The 25494-nt window shown below is 40.6% G+C and overlaps 1 protein-coding gene across 1 annotated transcript; it reads right to left on the bottom strand.

Annotated features, from left to right (window-relative positions):
* GHRHR (growth hormone releasing hormone receptor) lies at window positions 1-22990 on the bottom strand. The gene is made up of 13 exons (XM_063421189.1): window positions 22520-22990; window positions 18591-18696; window positions 17918-18025; window positions 16670-16770; window positions 14023-14120; window positions 12424-12556; window positions 10836-10989; window positions 9166-9226; window positions 8991-9060; window positions 7392-7483; window positions 6771-6900; window positions 4338-4379; window positions 1-2417 (listed from the first exon to the last, which is right to left on the bottom strand). Exons 1-13 carry the CDS (start codon window positions 22574-22576, stop codon window positions 2295-2297), a joined length of 1275 nt encoding a protein of 424 aa, XP_063277259.1. The 5' UTR covers window positions 22577-22990; the 3' UTR covers window positions 1-2294.
* Between the last annotated feature and the right edge of the window lie 2504 nt (window positions 22991-25494).

Genomic DNA, 25494 nt, shown 5'->3' with positions numbered 1-25494 from the left:
GACAAAATGATATCTTCAAGATTCCTGCTCTTTTTCATGCCAGAAAAAGATGAGATGGCTGGAGAAGGACAAAGACTGAGTGTGTAATAACTGTATTTAGGTGACAGTAGATGCCACAGGTACTGGAATGCACCAAATAATTGTGCCTATCATGGATGACACAGAGCCCATGGAAATTATTTGGGCAGAGCAGCTATTTCTGATGCAGAGGGATTTGGGGTCAATCCCTCAACCCAAACTTCTCTAAAAGCAGAGAACAGGAGCCCTGGGAAGTCCCTGTGTTCATGTGCCTTCATATCTGTTGCCAACCCATCCTTTTAAAGTCAGAGTCAACGTGGAAACCCCATTTCAGAATTTCAGGGCCTAATCACAATCCAGAAAATCCATTTGTCATGGTCAAAACATACAAGAGTCTAAATTTGACCCTTGAAAACACCTTGAGACAGGGAGACCAGAAAGTGCCATCACACATCCAGAAACCAGCTGAGCCTCACAGCGGTCAATCATTCAGCAGAAGAAGGAATTTTATTTGTTTTTTACTGCTTTTTGTTTTACACTTTTAGAGTGTGATGGTGTTCACAGTAAATTTGCCAATTTTCACCCCAGCAGCAATGAAGCAGCTGCAAGGAATTTTCTATCTGAACATTTATGGGAAGAGATGGGTAAAATGTCTCTCTTTCCTAGGTTATTACCCCAGGCTCCATTTTAGCTGAGACAGACCATGATCTCTGGGAGGCTGAAAAACATTCCTCTGCAGGAAAAAGCCCATGTTTACCAGTTATGCCACTTTTCCACCTGAGCTGGATGCTGTGGGACACTCAAAGCCATGTGAAGGCTTCCCTCTGTTAGTCCCTTACTCTCCACCCAGATCACTTTGAGTTCTTCTGGATAATGGAAGGAAAACAGTAAAAACAATATCTTGGGGTCCACATTGTAAAATGAGGAGTCACTTCAGAAATGGAAATAAACACCTTCTCCCACCCTCAGGTCTGAATCCAGCCACTGATGTAATTTTCACAGGTAGAAGAACAAGGAAAAAAAAACCTCTTTTTTTTTTTTTTTTTTTTAATAATTTTTTTTAAATAATTTTTTTTTGTTTTAATTGGAAGAGGAAAATGCCTTCTGGGCAGTCAGCTTTTATACAAAAACTAGGTGAAGCAACATTCCATTTCTTCAGGTTAGCTGTAATTACCTGCATTCACCAAAGGGAATTTTGTGGTTTTTAATCAGACTTGGCAGCTCACTGAAATGTTCAGAAGAGAAAGGCAAAGAGTACTGATGTACTGATCCTCACTGGCTGGTACAGCTTAGCTTTCTTCACTCCTTTCCAAGCCCTGATGTTCCCATCAAAAAGTTTAATCAATCTTTTAATCTACAGGCTGGGATCACCATTGTGAAAACAATCCCAAAAACAAAATAAAACAAAATAAAACTGCTCAAGTACAAACACTGGGAATCCAAGTTTATTTTCAAGCTTCTGAATCTTTTACAACACTGAAGAGCAAAAACAGTCACACATAAGAAAATATTTAGCAGTATTCCCAGCAGTCTCCCTGTCCATCTCCTGGGAGTCTCATTCTCTTTCTGTGCAAAAGTTGGCTTTTTCTTTTCATTTCCTTGCAAACAATTTCTTTAATGATTATCATATGGAGCCTTCCCAGCTCCTCCCTTCCCTGCTACTTGGCTGTCAGAAATTTTCTAACCTGTAACTCCTGAAATAACACCAGAACCTGAGAGTGTTTTATTGTGAACTTTAGTAGCAAAAAGATTCAAAGAGACAACGTGAAAAGAAAACACTAAAGGACTTTTTTAGTTGTGTTGGAATTTAGCAAGACTTTTGGGTTCTTATTTGCATGTCTGCAGAATCAAAACATGGAACAAAGCTTGAACAAGCTGGATAGACTCCAGCTCCCACTGAATTAGAATTTAATTCTGTTTTCCAGAGGTGGTCATCTATGATGTCACTGGAGGGTGCTACTGGTGTCCATTCATAAGCACTTTGTGAAACTGAAAGTGTAGAAATGAACCAGATTAGGTGATTTTTATGTTTGCTGTGGTGCAGAGTTATCACTGAGAAGATTATTTCCTGTTTAGAAGGTCAGTCAGGGTTTAGGCTGTTCTTGCAATGCTTGTCCTGCAAAAAAAGCCCCATGGTCAGAACTGTGGAAGTGAATCCTACTCCAATTTGCTCAGGATAAGCTACAACTGCTATGTCTGATAACATTTTATTTGTTTATTGATTGTTTTTTGGTTGTTTGGTTGGGGTTTTTTCCCTGCAGAGCCCGAGGCCATCCTCAGCACACAGATGTGTTCATTTTCACCCCAGAGCTGGATGGCACAGTCCACCTGGTCCTCCTCCACACCGGCACCAGCCCGGATCTCTTCCCGTGCCACCGCCGGCCGATTTCCGTTTGCACCTCAGGAACAAAGGAAAAGGATATTTTGGATATTTTGTGGTTGAGTACTGCTGGGGAGCAGACCAGCGGGAAAGAAGCAGGAGGAAGAGGGGCTAGAAAAGAATAAATGTTTTAGATATCTCTGTCCAAGCTAGTTTCCTTTTCAGCTGATAGGGAGAAGCAGAATCCTGTCTCACCATGGCCATCTTTCTGCACTGATGAAAACTTCTGAAGTTCTGTCAGTATTAAGCTTGAAGTCTATAAACCTATTTTCTCCATATAAACCTATTTTCTTCACTATAAACCATTTTCTCCATTACTAAAATATTGTATCAGCTTTTTGTTTAATATACCTTCTTCTTTTTAAAAAAAATATTATTATGAATATTTATTCTAGTATCAATCTCACCAACGTAGCCTACACAATTAAACGTATTTTCTCCACATTGCCTGCTCTGCCTCAGTTGCTAAGGGCTGTTTTCTTGGTTCCATCTGCTTCTAGAAAAGGACAATCTGCAGTAGCTTTCTTAATCAGTATTCAGCAATTTGTGGCTGGGAAGTGATGCTGTTTTGCCATTTGAGAAGGGGAGGGAAGGCCAGCAGCAGTCAGGAGATGTTTGCTGTGTGCTGCTGACAGCTGTGTCACTGTGTGCCGTGTACTGGCGTGTTCACAGGAGCACAGAGTGGGTCCAGGCCACCCACTAAAGCCTCCTGTCACATCTGACTCTTGTTAGGAACGGGCCTCCACAGATGTTTAATAGGAAGGGAATTTCTGTGTTCGAGTGCTGTGTGTCTGGGAAGTCGAGCTGTGGTCTGTGGTTAGAAGGGATTATGGTTATTAATAAGCTAATGACAGGATTTTTATCTAAACACAAGCATCATTAGAGCAGCCAGTAGTTCATGGCCATAAACTCAACCAAAAGGCTAAGAATGGTAATTCAAAATACTTCATTTAATATTTCAGAAATTTCTGATGGCATTCAGAAAGTTTGGCCCATGGCGCATCTAGGTGATTAAATACTGCTTGAAAGCTTAATCAGCCATAGATTTTAAACTTTAAACTGGAAAATGAAGGTTTAGTCAATACAGCCCAGGAAGTCTGGAGTGATCAAGGACAGGATTCACCTCCTAAACACACTTTTGACACTCCAGGGAATGCCCTTACTGGAAAGAAGGATGGGCATACACAGAACAGGATTCTCCTTTTCAAGAGCTGCAGGCAGAATCCAGCAGTGTTAGTCTGAAACTGAATCCCAGCCATATTCCAAAGAAGCAATCTGAGCTACTCTGGAGTCAGAAAAACAGGGAAAACTCCAGAGTTTCAACATATTCTAAAATATGGAGGATAAACTTTCACATTTTCTGTATAATTCCTTGAAGATGCATTATCGTATCTAGAATGTGTAAATGGACCTGGACACTAAGTTAAAAGGAAAGACTCCTCTCCCATCAACAGCAAAATTCTGACTTAAACATTCTAAACAGAAAAACACATTTACCAACATGAAGAAATACTGAGATGATTCACAAGACCATTAAAAATACCGAAAAATTATATTTCACTGTTGGGCAAAGGTATGCATTTAAATTCTTTCCAATTTAAACATAGACCCTTAGTAAATGGAGATCTCTCTGCATCACTGAAGCAAGTTGTATTTTCACATCTGGACTTTGAAGGGGTTTTCCAAGCCCTGCTACAGGACAAAAATGTGCAGAAAGGATAAAAAAATACTTGATGGAATAGCAAAGTAGTAAAAGTTCATTTCTCCACTAGATGGCTTCATTCCCATGAAAATAATTGAAATGAAATTCATCAACATTGCTACCCACGTAACAGTCATAGGAAAATGAAAGATTTGATTAACTGTTTGTATGAAACTGATTGTTAACTATTTATTTGCCACTGAAGACAATATTGTAGAAGATATATAGTTTCCTTACCTCTTGATTCAGGAAACAGTAGAGAACTGCCACAATAAACCCCTGAAAAAAGACCAGAAGAAAAAGTTTTGAGGGTAACACAGTCTGAAAAAGCACTTGCATTGTCTGACTTCATGGTGGTGGTGTGTTATGTGAATTAGTGAGCATCACTAATTAGGTTAGGAGGATTGCTAGAAGTTAAAAGATGATTTTTGGATCTCCAATAAAGCTGAATAGCTTTAAAGATGAACACCTGGTTGGTGGCATTTCATCAAAATCAGTCACACGCTGTGAATTCACAAATGTAATTGATGATTATGAAAGTGTGGTTCATTCTCCAGCCCAACACACTGACAGCTGATTCTTTATGAACTCTAAAGAAAGTGAAACAGAGACTTCAGAAGGAGATCCAAGGATGGAGCTCACACAGCTTTCCAGTCAAATTCCGTGTCCTTGTAGAGTACCAGGTGAGATAAAATTCTGGCCTATTGAATGTATTGGTTAAGATCCTGAACTGAGATAAACCCAGGACAATCCTAGGATATCAAAGGACCCACATGACCAGATCCTGTCTCAACACCTCAACCTTTTATTCTGTTAAATTATTCATTAACTGTTCATTACTCAGTGAAGGTCTCCTCCCAGTACAGAGGGTCAGGATTAATGGACAAGGTTTGTTGGGCAGGACTGACACAACGGATCCAACCCTCAAGAGGAACAAACCAGCACAAAACTCACGGAGTGTTGGTGGTTCTCCCTGCCCAAGGATCCCATGGAACCAAGCAGGGAGAGATCTGTTCCCTGGGGAGGCTTGGTGGCATTCCCTGGGCTGAGGGGCAGCACAGGGAATGGGAGGGAAGCAAAGGGAACTGGGTCCTGCCAGTGGGGCCATCCCAGTCCTGGGGTGACTTTGTGAGGCTTGTATCCCCAATTGTCCTTTCTGTTTGTGCTGGGTATTGAGCTCTACATTGTGACAGTTCTGGATTCTTTTTGTGCCAAGGTCGGGATTAACACGCGGGAGTCACGGTTTTGTGTTTGGATTTGGTGTTTATTATTTCTTATCTAGATTACAGTCTCATGAGCCGTGGGCCCTAACTAGCAAGGTAGAAAATTAAGGTAAAATGGAGGTGTCTCTCTTTCCAGGGTTATTTAAGTATTAATCATCCAATAACAAGGTGACACCTATATTATTTATACTTTTGACCCAATAATGACCATCCAAGGCCCACAATTTGGACCTTTTTCACACAGTTAGAAGAAACCACCCAAAACCATGAAGAAGAAGAAAGAAGAAGGTGAAAAAGAAGGACCCAGACAACGCTCAAAGTTCTCCATCTTTCACCCTATATATTATTATATACTAAAATCTTAAAACTCCAAGTTTTCAACGCTGTGATATCACACAATTCTATTCAAACTACACACTCACAATCCCAGTGCTATCACTCAATTTTGGAAGCCTATTCCAAGGCCTCAAGTCAAGTGTGGTACTTGCTTGAGGGTCAGTGTTTTTTAGAACAGAAAGCCTGAAATTTTCAGCCTCCAGGGTTCCAAGACTACACCTTTCAGGCTGGTTCCCTGACTGGGAATCAAACCTGGACCAAGGCAGTGTGAGCCTTGAATTCTTTTGTTGTTAGATATTGTTTATTGTTTGTGTGCTTGTGGGCACTTTGATCATTGAATAAACAGGTTTTTCCATTTTTCTCTTGGGAATTTTTTTCCTGGATGAGTTGGGGGAGGGGGACACTTGAATTTGCTTTCCAGAGGGACCCCATTTGGAGATTTCCTCCCAAATTTGCCCTAAACCAGCTCATCCCTCAGGGAGCAAAACCACGTGGAGGGGACATCAGAGCAGGAGTTTTTCTAGTTGGCATCAAGCTCCAGGAGCTGCCCATGCCCTGTGTGCCAGTCCAGAGCAGTGGGGGGCATTGAGCCAGTATCTGCAGGAGTGGAAAGGATGTGGCATTCCTTGGGACAGCAGCCTCTGTGGGACTGGTACATGCCCCAGGCACTGCTTGATGTTTATGTTTAATTATCAATTTATTCTTTGATTAAGAATTAGCAAGAGGGCTGGACCTACAACTTTGAATGCCTCTGGATGATTTAAATCAGCCCAAATCACCCTGAATTTTTTAGTGAAGTCAGGGGAGGAAGGTGGAGAAGCACTGGTGGCAAGGGAGATTTTCCACACTTGACTTTGGGCCCCCCATCCAGTTTACACACTTTTCTGAAATTTTGACCTTGTATTTGCAAATCCTAGAGGCCAGCCTAGAGCCAGGTAGGATTTGTCACCTCGTCAGGCATTTTATCTCAGCAAAGAACCAGGAAGTTTGTGAGCAGACACTGGCTTCAGGATCTGAGGATGTTTTTTGTGCAATACTTGTTGTCATGAGGACACGAGGCTAAAATAGAAAAACTGGTAAGAAGGAACTGAAGGATCTGGGGTAATTTTACCTGAAAAGATCCAATGCAGAGCTCCAAGTAGAGCCGAACCCCCAGGCTGGAATATTCTGGGAGGAAGTTGAAGACAATGTAATGGGTTCCAAATAAAGGAATCAGAAGCAGAGTTGACCTTGACAGACGTCTAGCACAGGACATGAGAAGATATAAGGTAATATTATTTTCTGAGTAAAAAAATAATGCACTCAGTGTGCCACAGTACTGAGTGAAAAAGAAACTAGTATGTATAAAAATATATATAAAAGAGAAATAAATGTGCTGGCTTCCTTTACAGTTCTCAGACAGAGAAAGGCAGCTATAGAGGGTGATTGTTCCTGTCCTAAATAAGAAATCTAATCCTGATTCAATTAATTTTGTTGTCTCTCCATTGATTTTAATTGGAACGAAGACATCTGAGCTGATCTGAATACATCCCAGTGGCCAATATTAGATGACTTGAGTGTCACCCTTTGGCTAATTTCCTTTGGAATAGGATAAGTTTGGGAATTCTAAAATTTAATACCAGTTAAACTGACCCTGTCTGTGACACTGAGCAAATACTTCACTGTTTAGAAAAGATTATATTTTTTTAATTAATAAAGTAATTGATTTAAAAAAAAATACTCCGTACATTACCTGTACTGAGAAGAATTATTGAAGTTGATTTGTCTAGGGTCTAGTTTTTTCAGCAAAATTCTGATGATGTTGATAAATAGGACAAAATTGACCTGTTCACAACATTTGAGGGGTGTGAGGGAAAAAAAGAAAAGATTAATTTTTGATTTACAACCTTGCAGTGAAAATTTACTGGGGTTTTTTATTATTATTTTAGTTGCAATGTAATTTTTGCAGTTTCAGTGTAAGGTCATTAATGCTATTCCTGTTTACAGTGTTTGAGTATTTAAATAAGTTGCATTCCTGCTTGAAGAAATGGCTGAAGATGAAAACTTGAGAATTTCACTTTGTTCAGCAAAATATCTTCATCAATAGCTTGTGTGACTCTCTTTTACTTTTATAGCTCAAATCAGTTGGATTCTCCTTGGAGACGAATATTGCATTAAATTTTGGCTGATCTCCCCGGGCATTATTAGTAGAATTTTTCTGCCTGAATACCTCCACAATGAGATATTTCCATCAGAGGTGATCACCCTGCCTTTGCAGTCAGTGGAGAACCAGCCAGGAGAGTTAATAAAGCTTCAGGTGGGGTTGGGGGCGGGTCACCCCCTCCCAAGGTAGATATTTGTTTTTAATCAGGTGAATGGCTTGCCAAATGTGCATATTTCCCTTTGTTGGCTCTGAAGGAGCCTCTGAGGAGCATTAGCTCAGCTCCAAAGCAGTTAGGGTCAATCCTAACTTTCACATCTTCTACAGTTGCAATTTGGCACAGCTTTATGCAAAGTCTGTGATGCTGCTCAGTTTTCTAAGATCAGAGGGATTCTCCCTGTGCATTTTTTGAGTGTCTGTACACACCAGCTCTTCCTTAGGTGAGGCTGGAGGTTTAATTTTGCCTAAAAATGTCCTCATTTTACCAGAAAGTCCAACCTCATTCTATCCATTAGTGATGATCTATGTGCATTCCAGCAGAAGAAATAAGGGAGGTAGAAGGACATGAAATATTTCATTAAAACACAGAGAGCTCTGACCAGAATTCAGCTTGAGATTCTTCACTCACATGGTTCATGTGTATCTTTAAGGTCTATTCCAACCCAAAGCATTCTGTGATTCCACATCCCTCATTTGCATGCATCAGTTCTCCAGTTAAATTTTTATAGCTGGCCTTAAGGTCATCCATTGACTGCTTGCTCAAACACTGCATGGGTTTGATGATTTGTGGCACTAATCATCTATGATAATCATTTAAAACCCATCAGTTTATTCAATAAATGCCAGGCTCAAGAGCTGTTAACAGTTGTCAGCTCTGAAGAGAAATCTATTGCCCTTGAAAGTCTGGTATTAAAAATTTATGGCTGAGTCTGGCTAAATTTTTTGCTAAAATTTTGTTTTCAAATATTATAAGGAGGGTTCAGTCCACTCGCTATTAATTTCAAATAAACTGACAATTCTGGGAAAGTTTAATTTTGTTTGAAAGACAAACTGTTTAATTTGCATTGGACACAGGCAGTTAACAGTAAAAATTCACCATTCCCCTTCCTATAACTCAGCAAACAGCAACCCAATTTTAATACAAATTCTTTTTTATTTCTAAGTAATATCAGCAAACTCAGAAGTACCTACCCCCACAGAAATTATAATTGGTCCTTTGATTAGCCACCAATAAGGAGAGCCTTGATTAATATCCCAGCATCTGTGAACATGACAGTAAGTTTAGAAAAAGGGATGTATATAATCACTGCAATCAATTAAAAATATAACCCAAGAATATAGAATAATGTGTCAAACAATGACTTACGCAGTGTCTTCAAAGTAGAATTTTGTCAATATCCATATAAGGGTGAAAAGTGTTGGAAAACCTGCCAGACATTTTAAAATAAGGTATAATTAATCCAAGCCTTGTCCACTGAAACTCTGATTCAGTGATACAGATCACTCATTTTTGAGAGCTGGAATTATCTTTTGGGGCCATTTTCTGCAAGAGGAATTGTTTTAAACACAATCCCTAAGACACAAAAAGTGATTTTGTTTGCTGAGTTGTCAACCCTACCTTAACCTTTGGTGGCAGCAGGCATGGATTTCTCTCCCTGAACCAACAAAAAATTCCTCTGGCCAAGTGCATTCACCTGCCATAGAGGAGTTCTCTGTTTTTTCCTTCCCACAGCAACTCTCTGGGGACACTGACTTGGTTTCAGATTTCTAAGTGTGAACAATTCCATTTATCCCAGACAACAACAAAGTCAGAGGGGGGATGTTGCTGTTTCACTGCCTGTCCTGTTAATTGGTGGACAGAGTTTCTTCATTCCTATGATAGCTCAGTGGAAAAGATGGGCTGGAGAAATATCAGGAATAAAAGAGTTCCTGCTTAGAAAAAAACAATTCCCTTTCCCAAGCTGTGTATCTGTTTTGCACAAACAGGAGCAAGGCACGTTGAGCTCTGGTGTTTGTGATAACTCCTTAGATGCAGTTGTGTTTTCAGTGGGGTGAAGAAGGTTAAGACTGGATGTCTCCTTGTGCATCCTCAAATACTTGATTTTACACCCCTGTCACAGGAGCTTTATTGCCATAAAAACTTCATTACTTCTTGCTAGTATTCACATAAAAATAAAATGGAAGCAATGCCCAGGTTAGGCACTTCAGTTAGATCAGTTGGGTTCCACATCCAGTACTTTTAATGGGAATGGATCATGGAATCATGGAATCATAGAGTCATAAAATCACGGAATCATAGGTTCATAGAGTCATAAAATCATAGAATCATAGAATCATAGAATCATAGAATCATAGAATCATAGAATCACAGAATCACAGGATCATAGAATCATAGAGTCATAGAGCTGTATTGCCATAAAAGATTTGATTGCTTCTCTCTAGTATTCACATAAAAATAAAATGGAAGTAATGCCCCAGTTAGGTGCTTCAGTTAGATCAATCTGGTTCCACATCCAGTACTTTTAATGGGAATGGATCATGGGATCACAGAGTCATAAAATTGTAGAAATCAAAGAATCATAGTCATAGAATCACAGAATCACAGAATTGTATAACCACAGAGTTACAGAGTCACAGAATCATGGAACCATGGAATCATGGAATCATGGAGTCACAGAGTCATAGAGTCACAGAATGGCTTGGGGGAGAAGCCACCTTAAAAATCACCTGGTTCCAACCACAGGGACACCTTCCACTGTCCCAGGTTGCTCAGATCCCCATCCAACCTGGCCTTGAACACTTCCAGGCATGGGGAGTACACAGACTCCCTGGGCAGCCTGTGCCAAGGTCTCACCACCCTCACAGCACAGAATTTCCATGCTGCACCACTCCATTCCTTGGGAAATGTCCCTCTCCAGATTTCCTGTACCCCCTGGAAGCTGCTCTGTGGTCTTTGTGAAGCCTTATCTTCTCCAGGGTGCAAGGCCCGGTTTGACACCTTGCCTTTTGCCAATTTCCTGTAAAATCCATACCTACCCCAGCCAAAGAGAACCAGCCACCAAAAATATCTTCTTCCATGAGAAAGGGACGAGAGCAGCAGGCAGTTCAGGTAGAGAGCCTCCACCAGCAGCCACATGAAATTGGTCATCATGAAGTAGTGACAGAAAACCACGGAGATCTTGCATTCAGTCTGGGGAACAGGAAAGTCACTTTAGGCACGGCTTGGAGATACATCTCTTTGATTTGACCACAGAGTAGACAGCTGTAATGTTGGCTGAGTTCTACCAAGAAAAAGATCTCCCCATTAACTGTTGTTTAAACTGAGAGCTGTGGGAAATCAAGGCATGGAAAATTCTCAAAACCTTGTGCCTACAGCTTCAGACTTAGAAATGAATAAAGGGTTTGACCTGAGACCTTGGAAGAGGCTTCCAGATTTAGAGACCAAAAGCAAAAATGTGGATTTGTAGTTTAAGCAGAAATATGTCAAGCCAGGTAGTGGAAAGTTTTAGAGTTTAAAGTTTAGGATATAAATATAGTTATAAAGGTAGTAAGAAGTTTTAAGGTGTATTCCTGTAAGTTTGTGTGTCGTTATATGATTGGTTAAGAAAATCTGCCCTGCGGCAAACATGTAGAACAAAATAATTAGCTATTGGTGTGAAAATAGTAACAAACTTTGTGGCAGTGGTTTATTGGCTAATAAATCTTTAAAAGGCTTTGTAACTGGAGATCTTGTGACTACTGACCACAGACTGCCAACTTCCTACTCATGCAGTGGAGACGTTCTCACCCTTCTATGAAACTCTAGAACATAAGAGCAATAAATCATGCTTTAAAATATCTCTCAGTGGTCCTGTCTCTCTTAAAATCACGATAAGAGCTTCAAAGTAAAATGAATTTCTGAGTAGTAAGGCTTCAGCCATCCCAGTACCTTGGAATTTCCACTGCATTTCACTTTATATCTCTGTTAGAAATGCAGCTTGGGCTCCCAAGCATGTGAGTTCTCTCACAAATCCACTGCCTGGAATGTACCTTCAGTGTCAAATGTTCCTTGAATAAAGGTTCAAGGACCCATTTTTCTCCTTATGCTCGGCTCTAAAATTCTGTGTGGCTGTGAGCAGTGCAGAACCATCCCATCAACCTCTGCTTGAAAACCATTGCCAAGATCTGGGGCTGGATGAGCCCTAAGTTCACTGCCTGGTACCTTGAGTGCTTTGTGGTTTACAGATCAGAGCTTCCCACCAGAACAGGAAATCCAACTTTTCCAGAAGAATAAGCTTTAAAAGTTGTTCTTTGTTGTACTCAGAGATCTTCAGTTTTAGGCTTCAGATTACTGAAGCATAACAGTGTAATGATACTACTTTGTTGCTATGTGAAAGTCCAGATTTCATTTAGAGTACTGCAACATCACAAATTGATGCTTTAAGAACATGGTGGGCATATTGTGCACATTTATGGAAGTAAAATATACTGAATAAAACAATCATGTAATTTTCATTACCAGGTTAGAAGGAAAAAAAAAAACCCACACGTTAAGTAGTAAAAAAGAGGCATGAAAAGTGAAAGCATAAATAAATGGTAGCTAAAAACATCAAAGACCACAATATCCTGCTTTTCATGTGCTTACTATAGAGAAGCTGCAGTGATCAATGCCCTCCTCCTGGAAAAGGACAGCATCCTTAATGAAAATGGCAATAGCCTTTAGGATGAATGTAAAAAAGAGCTGAACGTGGATATAATTCCTGGGACAGCGAAGCCTCCTGGAAGAAAAGAAGAGAGGTCCCTCTGAGGTAATTAACATTCTTGTGCTTCAGTAATTAAAATAAACAATAAGCCCCTGTTTTATCTCAGGTACTTCCAGACACATTTAGGAAGAACATTTTGATCCACTGAGCTCTTTCAGAGAGAGGCAGAAAACTTCCTCATGTGAAGGAAATCAGCCATAGCCTACATCTTAATCTCTTTCCTTGTTAATCAGAATTATAGGGTTTTTTCCTTACTTTGCCAAAGTTATTTTGATGGATTAAGTAAAAGCACAGAAGAGCTTTAAAGCAACTTGGCACATCTACTTTAAATTCAACACATCTACCTTAAATTCCCAGTTAACTAAGGTTAATATTTTACTGTTATTAAATACAGATTTTTGAGGGCATTATACAGCTTCATGTTTTCATTTGGAGATGAGAACTTTAGTTAATAATCAAAAAACTTCAACTGGAAGCTGAATTCCATCCAGGCCCAGAGGATGGAATTAATCAGAGGGTCACTTAATCTGAAAGTTCACCTGGAGTGTGCAGAATTTTATTGCCGACCTCAAATGTCAACCCCATTGTTCATTATGACTTTTTCCTCCCTATTACTACGTCTCCTCATGTCCATTGTTTCTTTCTTTCCCCTCATTCGGGCTGGTTTCTTTTCCTGAGGTCAGAGTGGATGTCAATAAACATATCTGGTGGCTTCCAGACATGAACTAGGAACCAGCAGAGGTCAAGAAACTTTCCCAAGAGAACCCTGATTCTCACAGCATAATAATAAAATTCCTGCCTTTTCTCTCTCTCTCTCTCTTTTTTTTTTTTTTTTTTTTTGTTACACAGAAATATAAGAAAAAACCAAAAAATTAATAAAATAAATCCCACTTGGTGAAAAACATTAAATCTACATTAAATGACAAAATACTTTAAGTACTATAAATTAGACCTGAAAATACCGAATTGATGGATAACTCAGTAAGAAAGAATTCTCACCAAATGTGACCAAATTCTGAGACTAACTTTAAAACATGACTTTAGTGGTAAATTTTTCAATAGTACTCTATACAGTGCCACAGGAGCATTCATTCAGAATGAAGTCCTTTGTGTATATTCTTATTAAAAATTCCCTGGAGCCATAACAGGCAGACACACATAGTTTATGAAAAAAATCTTCATTCCAGTCTAAAGCAAGTAAATTTTTCTGTTGGTTCTTCAGGATTGAAGTGAGTTTCTGAGTTTTGCTAAGAGACAGCCAGGGTTTATTTCCCAGATCTGAATCTTCATATTCCTGGCTCTTTCTCATGCCTTTTTATTTCCAGCTTCAGTTTCATATTATTTAACCAACATGGCTGGGTTTTTTTAATTTTTATTCACCTGAATTTCTATTTATATTATTTTGTTATGTCTAATGTTTTCCTCTACAGTCTAAGAAATTAAGAACTGTGAAAAGAGTCGAGGTTAGAGGACACTTTTACCTGAATGCAATCAGAACTGTCACGGCAATGATGAGGGAGGTGATGGACACGCTGTAGCCCACAGTGTAGATGATCTTGATAGTAGAAAAGTAGGATTGCTGTAAGAGAAGAGAATGATTTGTCATGCAAGTTCCTGTTAAATGACAGCTTTTTTACTGATTCTGTCAGTTTTGCTTTTCTTTTTTCCCCCTCTTTGAATCCCACAGCAAAATTCCACTTGAATCACTCATTATGTTTCTTTTATGTAGTCCCATTCCACAGTTGTGTGGATACAGCCCAATCTGATGCTGAAACATGTATTGATTGGGGTAGTTTGAACCTCATTCATAAAAACATAAAAACCCACCACCAGTCTTTCAGAAAGGCGGTGTTAAAAATCTTATGCAATTTTTAAAAATGCTGCATTTTATACCACGTTTTCTCCCCAGCAGTAGCAGGACAATGCTGCTGGCAGCATGACAAATACAGAATTCTGTCAGCCTTTCTCTATTTTTCTCCACTTTCCTACTCTCTGCTTCCTTATTTCCATTTTTGCTGTCTATTCCTCCTTTCAATTTTTATTCTGTTGTGGTGTTTTTGGGGTTTTTTTCTGGGGTTGTTTTTTCCCCTGTTTTTCTTGCTGCCAAACTCAACTGCTGCTCAGTTGGAGTGCCAGTCAAAATCCATTCCAATTTAAGTGGCTCCTCCATCAGACACGATCCCTGAGTGAGGATAAGTTGACTTCAGCAATCACAGATGAAAGCAAAAAACAGAATGAAAAAGCTCTAGGCTGCAAATCTAACTCTGTTCTAACATGATCTGTCTCTTGGGTCCCATTCCAGTGCTTTTATAACCTAAAATCTTCATTCCTACAGTTCACATGGGGAAGGGGAGATGCTCATTTTGAGCCCTGAGTGCAACTTTAGACATTATCAAGACCGACATCAAGAATGGGTTTATTTAATTTATTTAGGTGCTTGAAAATTAGCTGCCTAAATATGAGTCTGTGGTAGAAGGAGAAGAGCCTTACCACAGGTCTGATCTGTTTAATTATTAATACAATCTTGTTTTTTTTCTCATCCTTGTTCTTTTATAATTAATGAAGGAAAACACTCTCAGAAGACAATCCAAGTCTTTGGAAAAATGAGACCTTGTTGATTTCTGTGACCAACAAAAAGGATCTATCACTACACCTGCCTTAGAAAGAGCAGGCCATAGAATCATAAATCTTTGACTGATTTGGGTTGGAAGGGACCTTAAATATCACCTACTTCCAACTCCTGGATTAGTAGAGTGAAACTTTTTGTGCCAAGGTGTGCAGGTTTATGATTATCCCCAGTCAAACCCCATGGGCTGAACTGTTATTACTGCTCAGAGCACAGCAGCTGCAGCCTGAATTTGCCTTCCAGCTCAGTTTTATCCATAAGAAACCAGATTAGCCTTTCTGAGAGCATCCCTCAGTGTGAATGCAGTAAGTGGGGACAGTTACTGTCCAGGGGGAAATTTCCAGGGAGAAAATTCCCACCTGATCCTGACCAAAGCACAGATCCATAGTGCAGAGATCAGCTCCAACTTTCACAGTTGATTTCTTTTTTTTTTTTTTTTTGACATTGATGAAGTTAAATGGGGTGGTAATCAGGCATAATGGGGCTTTTTTTGTCTAGTGGATGAACTGTGAGCAGTATACAGGTACCCAAATCCCTGACTATGCACGATTCCAGCCAGAGCTCGCAGAAGTACCTCAGAGCTCCAAAGCTTGCCAGGAAGTCTGGATGCACCACTCTGTGAGAAACACCAAAACTGTGCTAGGCTGACCATAGCTGGCAACAAATCAGATGTGTAAAACAGAAAAAAAATCAACTCCTTAAGTGGATAAATGAATAACTGAGGAGTTTCCTCTTGGTAAATTGTTGGAAGGGATCTTAAAGAACATCCAGTGCCACTCCCTGCCATGGCAGGGACACCTTCCACCATCCCAGGTTGCTCCAAGCCCTGTCCAGCCTTGCCTTGGACACTTCCAGGGATCCAGGGGCAGCCACAGCTGCTCTGCGCACCCTGTGCAAAATCTCCCCATGGTGATATGAACCATGTTTTTATCCTTACTAATTAAGGGTGCAGCACTATATTGTCCCTGTGCATGTAACCTCGAGATATCACCAACAATGAAAATCTGGCTGAAGAAATAGGTCAAATTCTGATCTGCATTACAGAGATTACAGAGATTCTGGGACATTTTTGTCATTGTTGAATTGATATTTCATGCAGGATCGGACACCCCAAACCTCTCTTGTCCTTAGATATTGCTAAATTTGGAGGAGTGGTCTTTTAGTAGCACATTTTCTGTACAGTTTCTGTGATACTACAAATTCATCTTGCTGACTGATATGACTGAAACGTCTTAATACAAGTTTTATGAAAATTTTGTGATACATTTTTGTCTGTTATCCTTGTGAATTTGCAGCTGGCTTTATTATTGTTATACTTGAATAATAAAACGTTCTTAGTTATCTTACAAAATAGGTGGCCACAATAAAAATTGGAATTATATCCCATACTTAGAAAAAAAATCAGCTTCTTCTGGTTTTCCCTCTAAAGTGATTTTCAGGAATAGAAGGGAATAGTATAATATCAGCACACCACTCACATATATTTATGTAATTAAACTTACTTCTTCAAGAGGAATCTCATCCTCTACTGGACAGGCCACATGGTAGGGAGGGAATGGGTCAGACCAGCCCTTTTTTGTGCAGTTTCTTTTTATCAGCCCAGCTGAAAAACAAGTATTTGATTTTCTCAATGAAGGGCCAGATTATATGGGAAATAAAAACCAGGGGAAGACCTCTGGCTGGTACAAAGTTGTACCAGGAAAAGAGGATCATTAACATCTTACAGTGCTGGTAGGACAATATTCCTGTGCACATTCAGGTCATCAGATAGAAAACTTTGTATTTTATTTATAGACAAACAATGGGAAGAAGGGAGAGAGCAAAGGCGATGGGGTAGAGGTGGGAAGGACTGAGGAAGGAATTTTATCAGGCACATTGGAGAGGGTTGGGAAGCACTGCTCCATAAATTTCTGCTCTGCACAGCACTCCCCCTTCTGTCACATCCCTTCCCATTCCCACCTCCCCTGGGGCTTGCTCTTCCCTAGCAGATCAGAAGCTGGGATGAGCAGCCCCCTCCACGAGAACAGCAGGCTTCCATAAAAAAAAAAGATTTATGAGTCAGATGAAGGAGAATTCGAGAATCCCAGGGCAGGAAATGAATCTGCACAGATGAAAGGGATTTTCCTTATCCCTCCTTTATAACCAGCATGTGTTGGACGTGGCAGAGGTGGGGCTTTGCAGTTTCTTTTTCTTGTGGAGCTGCCAAATGCAGGTCTTTCCTGGAAGGTGGTTTTCTCCTTGTGGGCTCACCCAGAGGGGAAGCAGGCACAAAGGCACTCGTTTGCAGTTTTGCAACACATGTGCTGCTCCAAGGCCTAAATTCTGCTTTGTGTCTGCAGCCTTGGCCTTGAAGAACAATCACGTTGTTCATTCCTCTGCCTTTCATTTCATCCCACACCAATCACAGCAGAAATCTCAAGAAGCCCCAAGCTTAAGCTCTGACCTAGACAGCCTCCAGATGAGCTTTGTAGGAAACTCCACACAGCAAACAGATCCCAAAGCACATGGAAACAGTGGAATCACCCCGGTACCTCAGTACATTTGTGATCCAGGGCCTCATCAGAGACCATGGAAATCAAATCCGGTTATGGACAACCCTTAAAATATGAGAAGAGCTGCTAAGGCCCCTCAGATCCTCCCAAAATCTTTTCTCTGATCCAGCTCATGGGAACATGAAATGCTCTTTCACCCTCCCATTTTAGAAATGCTCTTTCAGACACACAACAGGAGTAACCATGGTAGGGCATCACCTGGCTCCTTCATGAAGTGAAAGAGGATGTTTGGACATGGTAAGGCAAGAATCTCTCCAGCATCTGCCTCTGGCCAGCACAGCAATTTGTCCCAAGTTCTCTTGCAACCTCAGACAGAAAGAGAAATATATTTTTAAGCACGGTTAAATTTGAGCAAAATAAAACCCCAAACCTTTTTAAACTTTGCCACTCCACCCCTTCCATATCTTATAAAAATAGTTTAGCCACAGTTTTTATTATGAGAAATAAACACCCCCAGAGTGCTATTTAATCTGCTTTAGTTAGACCCCTGTGTTAGACTGAGGTGAGTTTTTAGAAAGAATTCAATAAGTGAAGAGTGATGGTGGAAGAAAGATCAGATCACTGTAATTGTTCAGGGGTTGCCCTATTTTTAAAGACCAACACAGCCTCACAAACAAGCAAGCATGATGCCAAGGAATGGGACGAGGGCACAAGGATTCACTCTGATAAATTGACTGTCCATGGTTAAATGTGAAAGACTCTGGAAAAAAGAGAAGGATGAGGAGGAATGGGAGTAGATGGAAGGAGAGCTGAGAAGGCAACAGCACGTGGGACCATAAATAAAATCCTCACGTGCTTTGGCAGCCTGGCCATGTCCTGACTCTGCTCCCTTCCCTCTCCCTCCCTCCACCCCTCACACATGGATATTTACCTGCTGATGTTGCATTCCCGTGCTCTTGGGGGGCTTCCAGACATTCAGCCTCCTTTTTCTTCAGCTCTACCATAAAATCACATTCTGGGTGGACATTTCCAGCAACCTACAGGGAGAGGAGTTTTGGGGGATTAGTTAGCAGGGGTTGGATGGGATCTCATCAGGCACCAGACCCATTTTTGCATCTAACAGGGCTGGTTTAAGGACACAGAACAGAGCTAAGGGTTTCCATCCAAAGGCTGCCACAGTCTCTGCACAAGCAGGCACAAACTCTGGTAGTTACAGCTCTGTACTGGAAAGTTTATAAATTCCTCTGGCTATATTCATAATAAAAGATCTCTTTGCTAGGGCCTGAGTTTTAGTGCAGGGCTCATTTACACCCTAGATTTAGCTAGACCCTGTAAAATCTGGCCCAGAAAGACACACTGCACCTGCTCAGGCTCATTTTCTTACCAGTGAAGGGCTCAGAGCTGCAGGAAATTCTGCAGAACCTGTGCACAGACAAACCCCTGCCAACCTCCAAAGAAGCAGCATCATGAAATCACAGACAATTCCTGCAAAACTGTCTCCTGAAGGAGCTCTTCACTCCAAGAGGAGGGAATCTGTTCTCTCCCTTCTGCCATCTGCCTTTCTTTACACAGGGTGGGAGGCAAAACTCCTTTATTGGGGAAAGAAAAGGGCTCTGCACCAAAGCATTTGTTGGTTTGGTGTGATGGTGTAAAGAAATAAAATTGACACCCAGGGTTTTAATAGCAGGAAACATTCAGTTGTTTAGCCCTCATTCAGACTTATATGGGAACCATTGAAGGCATCCTGAGAACTTTGGGCAGCAAAGGATAAAACCTGCCCAGGCTGTTACACCCAGACTGCTGAGGATGCACCCACCAGGCAGGAGTGCACAGGACTATTTCACACAAATTAAAAAAAGATGTGCCTTGTCCAGCCTCAGCCCCTGTCCCCAATCCCAAAAGATCAGCTGTGACCAGAGACACTCTGATTTTAGCTCTAGCCCTGGCCACTGGTGCTGGTGTGCTCTGAATGTGTGAATATAGGCATAAAAACAGGGAGACAAAACAGAAAACAAACCCAGGATGAGACTTGCATGGTGAACAGGTGGCTGGCATATGGCTCAGTTTTTCTTCCACCCAGAGAAGATTAATATTCAGGGAATTTGGAAAATAACTCCTTGTCTTTTAGTTCATTCAGAGGGCAGATCGTATCCTTTCCAATAAGCTGGTGTTTCCTCTCCATGGCAATGTCCATGTCCCATGTTGGCCTGCAGAGCATTTGAACTGCATATTGACCAAAAATTTGAGGCTCTCAGGCTGCTGGAGAGCACTGGGCTAATTACACAGCATTTGTTTTTCTGGGGTTTGTGCCCTGGTAGTTAAAAAATGTCATTATCTCCACATGTACGCCCTGCAAGATCATCTGCTTCACATTTTCTGCACTTTTAGGAGGATGTGGCTTTCCTGCCAAATTTGCAGACAGCAGTGCCATGGATCAGTTTAAGGCAGCAGTGGAAAGCAGGGCTCCTTCTGCAGGCTGAGTGAAGCTTGGTGTGTGTGAGAGGAGGATGAGTGTGGATGGATGGATGGATGGATGGATGGATGGAGGGATGGATGGATGGATGGATGGATGGATGGATGGATGGATGGATGGATGGATGGATGGATGGATGGATGGATGGATGGATGGATGGATGGGGCAGAGCACAGACTCTGCCCTGCCCCAGGAGGAGGAGATCTGAGGTGTGGGATGCCCCAGGGATGTCCAGATCAGAAAAACCAGGGGGTCTAGGGAGACTCTCAATGTCTCCTCACTGAGAAATGCAATGTCAGGCAGAATTACAGAAAATTGGCATCTGTCTTGAAAAGCTTTTGCTGTCTTGATGTCTCTTTCCCTTCATATATTCCCTCTTTTCCAACATATATTCCTTCCCCCCTTTTCCTCACCCTGCACAGTGACTGCAGGAAAACTCCTTGACCACGGTGTTTGACAGCTATTGCAAGAAGCAGCTCTATTAGTCAGTAACAAAAACAGTCAAACCATTTACTGAAAATCTCTTTTACAACGTTCTCTTGGTTCAGTGAGCTGTGCCCAGAAAAACCTCAGCAGGAGGAAATGCACCCATTTGCACTATTCTAAATTATTTCCCCTGGCAAAGAGGATTGCTGGGTTTTGCCTGTCAAAACTCTCTTTGCTCTCTGAAATGTTCATGGCAAGAGTAAAGATTGTTTGGCTCATTCAGCAGTCCAGGAAAGTCCAGGAAAACCCTTTTTTCTTCTTTTACTTTCTAAGTCTCCAGATTGTAAAAACGCTTTATTTAGCACATGGATTTCAAATAAAAAGATGAGGCTGATCAAGTACCAGATATTTAAATTGTTGCCTCTTCCTTCAAGAGGAGCTGCCACAGTTTATTTTCAAGTCAGCACTTGCCACTGCCTGAGCAGTGCAGATCTGAAATGACAGAACCTCAGGTTAAATAAACTAAAATATTTATTTCACTCCCAGGCTGTGTTTTAGATATATTTATCACCCCAAAGCACTTAATTACCTCTAGCAGACCCCCAGTTTAAGGAGATGAGAGTCAGTCTCTTAAGATTCCCAAACGTCTCCAGGAGTTGAGTTTACATATTCCAGAGAAAGCATGTGAACAAATTACACCACAAAAACAGAGAGCTGCTTTTCCACCATTTTATACTCAAATGAGGGCTGTTTATCTGTCCTCTAATATGCAACAAATGCTAGCAGATTTTCATTATACACTAACACATAGACTTGGTTTTAATTATATTTATATATATTTATTTTATATATACATTTATCTATATATCTATATATATAATATATATTATATATGTATATATTTCTTGATCAATATAACAATATAATAAGCAACCCAACTTTGTAGAAGAAAATTCTGTTTCTCTTGGGTGAATGAGGCAGGTTCTCACAGAGACTTGCATATTTTTCACCATTAGCCCTGAATCCTGATATTTTACTTAGGAGCAATCACACTTATCTACTCCCACTACAGGGAAGTGGGTTTGTCACATAGGTGATAAAAAGGAATCTCTTGTTTCACATCAGTAAAAAGTCTGTTTGGTCATTTCATGGTGGTTTATTTTCCTCAATGAATTAAAAAAAAACAAGCTGCTGTGCCACCCCCTATGAAATGTCCCTCAGGGAAGAGTTTCCCAGGAAAGAAGAAAGGATGTACAGGAGGCATCATAAAAGGAAGATGCTGAAAAGGTGATTATTCTCAAAAGCAAAGATAATATCCTGCCCCTGATTGGCACAAACCTTTCCTGATCCTGGTGTGATCCTGGATCTTGGTTTGCCAATCTCTGTCCAAAGTGAGATCTCACCAAGCCCTCCAAGCTTTTTAATGGCTTTGGATCTTTCTAAATCTGCCCTAAACATCCCTGCTGGTCCCAGTCTTTTGTCACCTGCAGCACCTCAGCTGCTCACATACCAAATAATATCAATTCTACCACCAAGACAGGTGAAATTGTAACAAAAAACCTGCATAATCTGAAATGAAAAAAAACTATCAAAACTCAGCTCCTCTGGTGTAACAGCCCTCCTCCAGTTTTTTCTTCTTTGTCACTGTCTTTCAAAGCCCACACACACAAAATAAGAGTTTCTGCCAATTATGTGTTTCTCTTTACTGAGTGTGTCATAAGAAAGAAGAGAAAAAAACTGATACAAAGATCCTGTAACGTGGGTCCCTTCTGCTGCTGTTCACACTTTTCATTGCATCTTGCCTTGTTTAACTGGAATCCAAAGCAAACAGAGAGAAAAGAGACTCATAAAAAAAAAAATAAAAAGAAAGCTGTATCTGACCATCTGCTCCTGCAAGGAAATGAACAATTATTGAAACACAATGAAGTAAAAGCTTTTTTTTTTTTTATGCAATTACTTACAAACACTGCCAGACTCAGGGTGTGCAGAGCAGAGTGATATAAAGAACAAGAGTTCATGTTGCAAAGCAAGAGCCAGATCTCACTTCTTCAGCCTCTCTTAGCATCTTTCACCTTCTTTTTGATTTCTCTTTCTCCTCTCAGCTGCTGATTTGAAGCATTTATCTTTTTGCACAGAAGTGACGTAACAGGGATGTGAAGTGGGAGATAAATATTAACAATTCTCTATGCTGGGTTTAAGCTTTGCAAGTTTTTGACTTTTCTCAGTGACTGGAGTGGATGAATTGAGTGATTGATGCCAAGATTACGGGGATTCTCTACCCTCCTGGCAAGATTCATTTCTTTCTGTTAACACAAAATGGTTTTAGGGGGGATGGACAGCTCTAAATGTTACTAATCCTGTACTAAATCAACATGATTGGCATAAGAGAAACACTCTCCTAACAGTTATTGTCAATTTTTTGTATTGAAACCTTTTTCTTGGTGTGGGCCCGGTGTATCTGTGTGTTTTTATGGGGTGTAACACCACAGTGCTACATTTTCAAATGCAGAAATCAAAGCCTAGTGACATGTAAAATATTTGTGAACACAAACGTTGCTGTGCACCTGTTTGGGCATTGAGTTGAAGGCAAAATTCACAGAGGATTCTTCCCAGTTTGCTTCAGACTTCTGAAAGTTCAGTGTCTGAAATTCAATGAAGTCCTTTGGTTAAAGTCTAGAAATACAAATACTCAGCTCATTCATCTCATCCTGAGCCTCAAGGCAGGCCAGAGGAATCCCACTCCAGAAATACCCATTCTCACTCAGAGCTAAAGGAAAATTTATTTCATTTGTCTATCAGTTTGTACATATTGAAAGAATACAAATTCCCCATCAACATTAAGCAAACGTCATCATTGCAAGATCAGAGACTCAGGATATGAAATTCCTTTCAAATATTGCTCTCTGCTCTTCTATTCTCATATCATGCCATTCCTTAAAGGAATTTATAAACCCCAGCTCCCAACTTCCCACAGTGGCCCATCCTACAACCCTGTTTCCACCTCTGGCACTGCCCTTTGTCCATCAACCCTGCTCACCTTTCTGCCATTATTTCAAATATCTTTGCTTCTCTACACGGATTGTGGGGATGCTGAGAGCCTGGAAGGAAGGCTCTCACCTCCCAGAGCCACCACAGCTGTGAGGAACTGCAGCTGTACCTACATTTGGGGATATCTGAGGGATTGAAGCCTGCAGGGTTGGGTGTAGGTTGGGTGTGGGAGGGAATTGAGCATATCCAGTGCAAGGAAATGTCTTTGGAGAGCTGGAGTGGGCAGGTTTTCCTTGCAGTGTGTGCTTAAGGATTGATTTCATTTTCCCCTAAAGCCTTATACTTTCTTTAATTATTCAAACTTTCAAAGGCTTGTCTAAAACAAAATTAGAGCTGTGTTCCTGTCAGTTTTCATCAGCTCATTCCAGAGGAGGAAGCTCTAGACTGGTAAATGAACACTTGTAAATGTATTTATCACGGGCAAATCTCATACTTTTTCTTAAACTCATTTCAGAACCTACAGAATCCCAAGAACTGTAAGAGTTCCCTGCAGAAGTGTAACATGGAAAAATTTCAGCCCATAATGTTAAATCTACTTTTTCAGTCAGTAGTTAAGAAAAAAAAAACTCCTGGTAAGGGAAATTAAACCTACAAAGTTTTAATTCACCATTACACATACCTTTAAGAAAATAGTGACAATATTCAGTTCTTACATGCATTTTGCTGATTCCCTTGTATTCTCATTTGGAGAGAGTGTAAATATTCAGGTTGTCCTGAATTCAAAGTGCTTTCAGTAGTAAGACTAAGACAGGGAGTCTTAACTGTCTTACAAATATTTAATATTGTTATAACCCTTGAAAATCTTATAAAACCATTGTGACCAGTGCTGTCATCACAAGCTCAGTCCAGAATCTGGATGCATTCTCTCTCCCCTCCTTTCCAAAGACATTGCAGATTTAAGAAAAAAAAATTTGACTGAGCATCCATCAGGTTTCCTGCAATGTATCTCTGCTTTAAGGTTAATAACCTTTGGGGTGTCCCACAGATTATCTGTTGATCATGTACCCCACAGCCATTTCAACCATTTCAACCATTTCATCCCTGAAAAAGGATCATAAACAGACCCAGTTCAGAGGAGCAACATCTCCCATTCCACAGGGATGCACTTTTATGTTCCACGTATTAGGAAAATAAGTTGCCTCTGAGTAAGCTTCTGGTGTCCACATTAGAATTTTCCATTTCAGCCACCACATCTGAAGCACTCCCTGTGTTTATCCAGTGCTGTTGAAGTCATGCCTATAAAAACCACAGAGGGCATTGCCTGCCACTTCTCATCCTAGGAGGGAGCACAGACGAAGCCCAGTGCGAGATATCTCAAAAGGTTTTTCACTTTTCAGGCAGAATGAGCATGGGTATGGAGGGGTTTTATGCTGAAATCTGCCACATGGGAACTCTGATCACCGTGGATCAGTTTGGAAACCCTGGCTTTTCTGTGTTTTCAGCCTTACTCTGCCACTCTGCACTGCAGACATTCCATTAAAATGAGTTCCTTCCTACTGTCGCTGTTGTGTGCAAATTTCCAGCTGGTTGTGGTTAAGGAGAAAGACACATCTAAAAGAAAAAAAAATGGGCTTATGGGTCTTTTTTACTATTATTATTTCATTAAAATGTCTTTTTTTTTTTTTTTACATTTAAACAAAAAAGTTTCCACAGTAACCACAGAACTTCGAGCTGCTTCATTTCACCATAAAAGCACATCTTGGTGAAATGGTGAAATGAAGGACCAGTTTTCCACAGGCACAAACTTCTCACTTCCTACCAGTCCCTGAATACCACCACCCCTGCAAGCCTGCTCCCACACTCCTCCTGAGCAGAGGCAGGCACGTAGTAGATCAGTAATTACTACATCTTCTCTCCACTCATCACCTCCACCATCAGCACGCTCCCT

This window comes from Prinia subflava, chromosome 1 (genome assembly GCF_021018805.1).
Source record: "Prinia subflava isolate CZ2003 ecotype Zambia chromosome 1, Cam_Psub_1.2, whole genome shotgun sequence".
NCBI lineage: Eukaryota > Metazoa > Chordata > Aves > Passeriformes > Cisticolidae > Prinia > Prinia subflava.
Note: the sequence above shows the minus strand (reverse complement) of the source record. Positions and strands in the feature narration are given on the sequence as shown.

Excerpts from the sequence above, each read along its gene's own strand:
- GHRHR (XM_063421189.1), bottom strand. The coding sequence starts at position 22,576 with ATGAACTCTTGTTCTTTATATCACTCTGCTCTGCACACCCTGAGTCTG. Across the intron at positions 9,227-10,835 it reads GCTGGTTCTCTTTGGCTGGG|GTTTTCCAACACTTTTCACC; the intron begins GTAGGTATGGAT and ends AATGTCTGGCAG. Across the intron at positions 2,418-4,337 it reads ACTGTTTCCTGAATCAAGAG|GTGCAAACGGAAATCGGCCG; the intron begins GTAAGGAAACTA and ends TTTGTTCCTGAG.